At 40.2% G+C, this 9,018-nt stretch overlaps 2 protein-coding genes across 3 annotated transcripts in view; one reads left to right on the top strand and one right to left on the bottom strand.

The window, feature by feature from the left end:
- The window catches only part of LOC107571624 (Golgi phosphoprotein 3-like), a 24,033-nt gene that overhangs the window by 12,035 nt on the left and 2,980 nt on the right, over positions 1–9,018 (bottom strand). The window contains exons 2-3 of one of the 2 annotated variants that reach the window (XM_016257958.1): positions 880–884; positions 15–343 (exon numbers count right to left, since the gene is read on the bottom strand). In XM_016257958.1, coding sequence (XP_016113444.1) covers positions 15–182 — 168 coding nt within the window. In that variant the 5' untranslated portion in view covers positions 183–343; positions 880–884. Of the gene's footprint in view, positions 1–14; positions 344–420; positions 616–879; positions 885–9,018 lie in introns of those variants that run through there. The other variant, XM_016257957.1, reaches the window with a different exon arrangement.
- ensaa (endosulfine alpha a) lies at positions 692–4,161 on the top strand. Its single transcript, XM_016257959.1, has 3 exons — positions 692–1,101; positions 3,171–3,293; positions 3,394–4,161. Exons 1-3 carry the CDS (start codon positions 1,051–1,053, stop codon positions 3,562–3,564), a joined length of 345 nt encoding a protein of 114 aa, XP_016113445.1. The 5' UTR covers positions 692–1,050; the 3' UTR covers positions 3,565–4,161.

Genomic DNA, 9,018 nt, shown 5'->3' with positions numbered 1-9,018 from the left:
TGTGTGTGTGTAACCTCTTTATCTTTGAGCCCCAGCAGCAGAATCTCCTCCATCAGAGTGAGTCTCAGTGATTTGGAGTCAGTGTCCTGTTCCTCATCCGTGCCTTCTGTTTTCTCCTCAGCGTTACTCCATCGTTCCGCTGGAGCCTCAGAGCGCCGGCTCCTCTTGGTCAGTGTGCTCATTCCTCCCTGCTAATAAAACCTCCACCAACATCCACATCATCTTTACCAACCAGATCACCTCCACAGCAGTTAAAGTTACCCTCCAAAAGCACACTAAGCATTACAGGTTAAAAGAAATCCTCAGACTTTCAGAAGCACTCAAGCAGGTAGAAAAACAATCTCTACATGTGTATCAGGGTATCTATAACAAAATAAACAAATAAATAAAAAACACCCAAAAAAAAGCATTCAAACTCACCACATCTGCCAGTTTATAAATGTATAATGACGCCCAACGTGAGATGTTTGTCTGCTGAACTGTGTTCACTTCCCTGTACACTAGAAGAGCAGCACTTCACCTGCGGACACGCCCCTAGGACCGCTCGGCCAATCAGGATACACTCGAGCGTCTCTCCTCCAATCAGAACTCTCGACGCGGACTGAACGTGCGCACCTGGATCCAGGATCCACAAACCGGACTTCCCTTCACTTGTTGTATGTACAAGCGTCACGTGTTGATTTAACAGCGCCATCACGCGGCGGTCAGCAGGTGAAACGCATTTACATTTATGCCCAATCATCTTATACACAGAACTGGTATTGGGTTAATTATATTTACTCAGTTGTAACTTTCCGAATTCGTGTTCACACAGTAAAGTGAAATAGCTTTAACTACCATTAAACCATTGCGTAATCACGCCGCGCTCTCATTGGCCACTTCCACTCTAAGTCCCGCCCATTGCCGCTTACGTCAGATGACGCGTTCGCCATTTTGGTGTTGAGGGAATATTGCTGCAATAAATCTCCAATAATCGCGCCTTCTGCGTTAAACTCGCGCTGTTGTTGACGGAGGACCGGTTTTATTTTCGGTGTTTGTGTCGCGGGAATCATGTCAGAGAATCCGGACACTCTGGAGCTGGAGTCTGAAGAAGAGAAGCAGGTACAATGAGTGAAACTACACAAACCCCGCACGCGTTTGATAAGCGAGTCGTTTTGAAACGCAGTCGTGGTGTTATCTGGTATTTGCTGATGTTAATACATGAACAGAAAGAAATCGTGACTTAGCTGGATCTGAACGTGACTCGCGGAGGTCACGCCCACTCCGCGCTGAAATCCTCGCTCTGATTGGTTGAGCCGTCGATCAGTCACATAGATAGCGCATTCCTATTGGCTGGTGTTTGTTGTTACGCTGCAGCTTGTCAAATGTAAATCGTTTGGTTGTTGTTGTTGTTGTTGTTCTTTAAGAGAGAGATAAACGATAAACGTGGTAATGTTGTCAAATGTATCAATTATGAAACAAATTCAATTTAGGCTGTGAATCACCTCTACAGTAGTGTCATTATTCAGATCTGATCAGTGCAGCTAAATTTATCATATTTTATCTGAAAATAAACAGGATTGTATGTCAGGGCTGGTCGATAAGGCCAAAAATCATAATCTGTTTTATTTTGGTCAATATTGAGAACACAAATATTGAACGTGATTGCTCAGTGACTTTAGAAACATCATACGTTTATTGCATTTTTTAAATTGTCTTTTTAACAGTGGATTTTCTTGAACTTTTATTCAACTTAAAAACAAAAATCATAATTTTATTTATGTGTGTGTGTGTTAAATATATTAATATTATATATATTAATAGCAACAAAAATATAATATATAATACAAAAAATACATTTTATATATATAAATAAATTATTAATAAAATAAGTTATATATTAATGTAAATGTGTTATTATGTGTGTGTGTGTGTGAGTGTGTTTGAGTGTGTGTGTGAGAGTGTGTGTGAGTGTGTGTGTGAGAGTGTGTGTGAGTGTGTATCAGAGTGTGTGTGTGTGTGTGAGAGTGTGTCAGAGTGTGTGTGTGTGTGTGAGTGTGCGTGTGAGTGTGTGAGAGTGTGTCAGAGTGTGTGTGTGTGAGTGTGTGTCAGAGTGTGTGTGTGTGAGTGTGTGTGAGAGTGTGTCAGAGTGTGTGTGTGTGAGTGTGTGTGAGAGTGTGTCAGAGTGTGTGTGTGTGAGTGTGTGTGAGAGTGTGTCAGAGTGTGTGTGTGTGAGTGTGTGTGAGAGTGTGTCAGAGTGTGTGTGTGTGAGTGTGGTGTGTGTGTGTGTGTGTGTGTGTGTGTGTGTGTGTGTGTGTGTGTGTGTGTGTGTGTGTGAGTGAGTGTGTTTGAGTGTGTGTGAGTGTGTGTGAGTGTGTGAGAGTGTGTGTGTGTGAGAGTGTTTGAGTGTGTGTGAGTGTTTGTGTGTTTGTGTGTGTGAGTGTTTGAGTGTGCGTGTGAGTGCGTGTGAGAGTGTGTGTGAGTGTGTGTCAGTGAGTGTGCGTGTGAGTGTGTGTGAGAGTGTGTGTGAGAGTGTGTGTGTGTGAGAGTGTGTGTGAGTGTTTGTGTGTGTGAGAGTGTGTGTGAGTGTTTGTGTTTGTGTGTGTGTGAGTGTGTGTGAGAGTGTGTGAGTGTTTGAGTGTGTGTGAGTGTTTGTGTGAGTGTGTGAGTGTGTGAGTGTATGAGTGTGTGTGTGTGTGTGTGTTTGAGTGAGTGTTTGAGTGAGTGTTTGAGTGAGTGTTTGAGTGAGTGTTTGAGTGAGTGTTTGAGTGAGTGTTTGAGTGAGTGTTTGAGTGAGTGTTTGAGTGAGTGTTTGAGTGAGTGTTTGAGTGAGTGTTTGAGTGAGTGTTTGAGTGAGTGTTTGAGTGAGTGTTTGAGTGTGTGTGTGTGTGTGTGTGTGTGAGAGTGTGCGAGTGAGTGTTTGAGTGAGTGTTTGAGTGAGTGTTTGAGTGAGTGTTTGAGTGTGTGTGAGTGTGTGAGTGTGTGTGAGAGTGTGCGAGTGAGTGTGTGTGTGTGAGTGTGTGTGTGTGTGTGTGAGTGTTTGTGTGAGTGTGTGTGTTTGAGTGTGTGTGAGTGTTTGTGTGTGTGTGCGAGTGAGTGTGTGTGAGTGAACAATAAAATAAAAAACGTTTAGATTGTATCACTGTTAATACAAGCGATATGAACTGATGATTAAATATGTGTGTTTGCAGGATTCTCCAGAAAAGCCCTGTAACCCAGTACTGTCTGAAGAGGCCAAACTGAAGGAGAGATATCCGAACCTGGGACAGAAACCCGGCGGCTCGGACTTTCTGATGAAGAGACTCCAGAAAGGAGTGAGTTGAGCGTCTCTCTGTTCATCATTAGGTTTGATTTCCAGGCTGTTAACATCACTTACTGACAACAAATCCATGTCAAACTTCTCTTGCTTTCCAGCAAAAATACTTTGACTCTGGGGATTATAACATGGCAAAGGCCAAGATGAAGAGCAAGCATGTGGTGACGGCCGGAGCGGATAAGAACCTGGTGACAGGAGACCATATTCCCACACCGCAGGACCTTCCTCAGAGGAAAGCCACGCCGCTCGCCAGCAAACTGGCCGGATAAACACACACACACACACACACACACACACACACAGAAGCAGCTGCAGAGACGAGTGCTAGTGTTGCTCTTCTGCACAGCTGAACCTCTAGAGCAGAGCAGATCCGAGCCGCTCACTAGGGTTGGGTGGTATGACGGCAGGAATGATGAGACATGACGGAGTAATGTGAAAATACAGAGCGGCCGCGTCCCAAAGCAGAGCTTGTGTTTGCTGCTCCACACGAAGCGGAGCTGTTGCTAGGCAACATCGGAATTCATGTAGAAATCAGAATTTAGTGCGAATTTGACAAATAATAATTGCAAAGAAAGGACCAGTAACACACTGAATTAAACACGAACGTTTGAAGTACACGGAAAATACTATATTTCAGTCTTTCCACTTCAAACGCCGGTGTTTAATGAAGCATGTTAGAATTTTTGTCAGTGTAAAAACAGACTGAAATAGTATTTTCTTGTAACATTTATTCCGGTAATCTTTATTTGCAACTTCAAAACTTTTTATTTTATTTTACAGTGTATTGCTTTTTGTTTTGTTTTATATTAATAATAATGACAATAATAATAATAAATGATCATAATATGTTTTACTGTTTTGAGCTCAGACCTAACAATACATATCAGACTTCTCATGCGTTTGAATAAAATATTTTATTTTACTGAGGGGGAAAAACTGTTTTCTGTTTACAAATTACAGTTTTATATATATATATATATATTTATATATAAAATATTTTCAAGCATTTGTCTTTAAGTATTTATTTCTCTGGATGATATTACTGTGTTACTGTAATTACTCATACTGTTATGTCCGATTTTGGTCATATCGCCCATCCCTACTGAACTCCTGGATCACACACACACACACACACACACTCACACACAGACACACACTCACACACAGACAGACACAGACACACACTCACACACAGACAGACACAGACACACACTCACACACAGACAGACACAGACACACACTCACACACAGACAGACACAGACACACACTCACACACAGACAGACACAGACACACACTCACACACAGACAGACACAGACACACACTCACACACAGACAGACACAGACACACACTCACACACAGACAGACACAGACACACACTCACACACAGACAGACACAGACACACACTCACACACAGACAGACACAGACACACACTCACACACAGACAGACACAGACACACACTCACACACAGACAGACACAGACACACACTCACACACAGACAGACACAGACACACACTCACACACAGACAGACACAGACACACACTCACACACAGACAGACACAGACACACACTCACACACAGACAGACACAGACACACACTCACACACAGACAGACACAGACACACACTCACACACAGACAGACACAGACACACACTCACACACAGACAGACACAGACACACACTCACACACAGACAGACACAGACACACACTCACACACAGACACACACTCACACACAGACAGACACAGACACACACTCACACACAGACACACACAGACACAGACACACACACACACACACACACACACACACTCACTCACTCACACACAGACACAGACACACACTCACACTCACACTCACACACAGACACACAGACACAGACACACACTCACACACAGACTCACACACACTCACACACACAGACACACACACACACACTCACTCACACACAGACACAGACACACACTCACACTCACACACAGACACACAGACACAGACACACACTCACACACAGACTCACACACACACACACACACACACGTGTTTTGTGAGCTGAAAGTCAGATTTCAGAGCTGAAGGAGTGAACCAGCGGTTGTTGGTCTCGTTATAGCTGCTAAACACACGACTGAATGAATGAAGCGATGTGTCTCTCTCACACACACTCACACACACACACTTGAGTCACTTTCTTCATCTTCATAATTTCTTCATTACAGTACCACAAAAACATTTCCTGGGTCAAATAATAAGAAATAAATATAATAAATTATATAATTATTTCATATAATTGCTTATTATTTTACAAAGAAATTATATTGTAATATTATATTTTTCAAAAATAGATTTAAGAAAACAAATAAATAAAGTAAGAGGACATAGAATGACATTAAATGACAAATATCAGAATCTTAATGGTGCTAAATTGAACACATTTTTTTATGCAATTTATATATATATATATATATTGCATAAAGAAAAGATGCCCCTTCCTGTTTTTTTTTATTTTTTGCATATTTGTCACACTTAAAAGATCATCAACCCAATTTTAATATTACACAAAGATAATGCAAGTATATACAAAATGCAGGTTTTAAATGATGATTTCATGTATTAAAGGAAAACAACTGTCCAAACCTACTTGGCCCCCTCCTGTTAAATCATGACAGAACTGTGAGTAAACACATTATTTTAGAAAGCTGAGTTAAATTTCACTAGCCACACTCAGACCTGATTACTGCCAGACCTGTTGAATCAAGAAATCACTTAAATAGAAGCTGTCTGACAAAGTGAAGCATGCTTAAAGAGCAACACATCATGCCGCGATCTAAAGAAATTCAAGAGCAGATGAGAATCAAAACAGTTGACATGTATCAGTCTGGAAAGGATTATAAAGCCATTTCTAAGGCTTTGGGACTCCAGCGAACCACGGTCAGAGCCATTATCCACAAATGGAGAAAACTTGGAACAATGGAGAACCTTCCCAGGAGTGTCCGGCCTACCAGAATTACTCCAAGAGCACAACGACGACTCATTCAGAGGTCATAGAAGAACCCAGAACAACATCTAAAGAACTGCAGGCCTCACTTGCCTCAATTAAGCTCAGTGTTCATGATTCTACAATAAGAAAGAGACGGGGCAAAAACGGCATCCAAGGCAAAAGCCACTGCTGATTGAAAAGAACACAAAGCCTCGTCTCACATTTGCCAAAAAATATCCCCAAGACTTTTGTGCAAATATTCTGTGGACTGATGAGACAAAAGGTTAACTTTTTGGAAGGTGTGTGTCCCGTTACATCTCCTGAAGAAGAATGTCAGGCTTTCAGTTTGTGAGCTCAAGCTCAAGCGCACTTGGGTTCTGCAGCAGGACAGTGATCCCAAACACACCAGCGAGTCCACCTCTGAATGCCTCAAGATAAACTAAATGAAGGTTTTGGAGTGGCCTAGTCAAAGTCTGGACTGAGATGCTGTGGCATGACCTTAAACAGTCCATTCATACTCGCAAACCCTCCAATGCGGCTGAATTAAAACAATTCTGTAAGAGTTGTTGCTGCAAAGCGTGGCACAACCAGCTATTAGATTTAGGGGGCAATTACTTTTTCACGTAGTGCCAGGCAGGTTTGCACAGCTTTTTTCCCTTAATAAAAGAAATCATTATTTCAAAACTGCATTTTGTATTTACTCGGGGTATCTTTGTGTAATATTAAAACTTGTTTGATGATATGAATCATTCAAATGAGACAAATATGCAAAAAAAAATAAAACAGGAAGGGGGCAAAAACTTTTTCACAGCACGGGTCTGAATACTTTCCGTACCCACTGTATATATATATATATCAGTAATTTGATTTTGAGGTGATGTGAAGTTTAGTCTGCAGGAGGTCGTTCAGTGTGTCTGACTGTAATAATGTGCATGTATTAATCGGTTACTGTACAGTGAATAGTGACGTATGAGGACACATTTATGGTGATGATAACGTCCTGATGTTATCAAATGTACAGTGTGTGTGTGTGTGTAAGGTAGTATTTGAAATAAAAATGTACATTACGTTAAGCTTTGCTCTGGGATCTCCTTTGACTTTATGTAAAGAATTGTGAATTCTGTAGAATTGTGATCTGTTATTGTTATTATGTCCAGCAGAGGTCACTAGTGACAGGAAGTCATGAATAATCATTTTTAAAAAGTGTAAATATTTAAAATGTTCAAAAATAAAATGTGTGTGTGGGTGTACAATTTTACATTTAAATAAGTGAAATTATATACGGAGAGAAAGACACACACACACACACAATTTTAACTATACATAAACAAAACATAAAAATGTGTGTGTGTGTTACCAGTCAAAAAAACAGTAAGATTTTTAATGTTTTATAAAGAAGTCTCTTCTGCTCACCAAGTGTGCATTTATTTGATCCAAAGTACAGATAAAACAGTACAATTGTGAAATATTATTAGAATGTAAAGTAGCAGTTTTCTCTGTGAATCTCTGTTCAACTGTAATGTATTTCTGTGATGCGCAGCTGTATTTTCAGCATCATTCCTCCAGTCTTCAGTGTCTCATGATCTTCAGAAATCAATATAATATGCTGCTTTAAGAAGCATTTCTGATTATCATCAATGTTGAGAACAGCAGAGTAGAATGTTTTCAGGATTCACAGATGAATAGAACGTTCAGAAGAACAGCGTTTATCTGAAATAGAACACTTCTGCAACGTTATAAATGTCTTTATCATCTTTTGATCAATTTAAAGCGTCCTTGATGAATAAAAGTATTAATTTCTATGATTGAAAAATGATACTGACTCCAAGCTTTTGAATGGAATAGCGTACAATGTTACAAAAGCTTTTTATTTCAGATGAATGCTGATCTTTGGATCTTTCTATTCATCAGAGAATCCTGAAAACATTCTACTAATTCTATTAATAATAATAAATGTTTCTTAAAGCAGCATATTATACTGATTTCTGAAGATCATGTGACACTGAAGACTGGAGGAATGATGCTGAAAATACAGCTGCACATCACAGAAATACATTACAGTTTAACAGAGATTCACATAGAAAACAGCTGTTTTAAATCATAATAATATTTCACAATTGTACTGCTTTTGCTGTGCTCCGGATCAAACAAATGCAGGCTTGGTGAGCAGAAGAGACTTTGTTAAAAAATAAAAAACATTAAAAATCATACTGTTCATACACACACATGCAATATACTATATATTGAAAATATTTACATGTATATGCATTTATATTCTTACATTTATACATAATAAATACACATATATTATGTAAACAAAAACTTTTATTTTGGATGCGATTAATCGTTCGACAGCACTAATATATATATATATATACACATCATTGAAATGTCTTAAAGCACAGTCTATCTTGTTTCCATAAATGTCACTGAGCCCCGCATTACCCCGTGAGTCAGAGGGTGAAGCTTCAGTGCTTTCACACACGACTAATCTGAGCTCAGCGCTCGCTCTCACAGCTTGGCTTCCAGCTGAACCTATATAACGCGTTATTGATATCATAGACTGCGTATCTCGACGGTTTCTTTGTGTGCGGTGGCGAAAATGAGCAATAATTGCACCCACAGCCCGTTCAAAATATCCACAAAAAGAGCATTCGGGTGAAGTCCAGAAGCCGGCCCGTGTGAGGGGAGGAGTTTCGGGGAAATCCGTGACGCAGCACGCAGCACGCAGCACGCAGC

Source organism: Sinocyclocheilus grahami, unplaced genomic scaffold (assembly GCF_001515645.1).
Source record: "Sinocyclocheilus grahami isolate Dianchi unplaced genomic scaffold, SAMN03320097.WGS_v1.1 scaffold1622.1, whole genome shotgun sequence".
NCBI lineage: Eukaryota > Metazoa > Chordata > Actinopteri > Cypriniformes > Cyprinidae > Sinocyclocheilus > Sinocyclocheilus grahami.
This window is presented reverse-complemented; position numbering and strand designations above follow the sequence as displayed.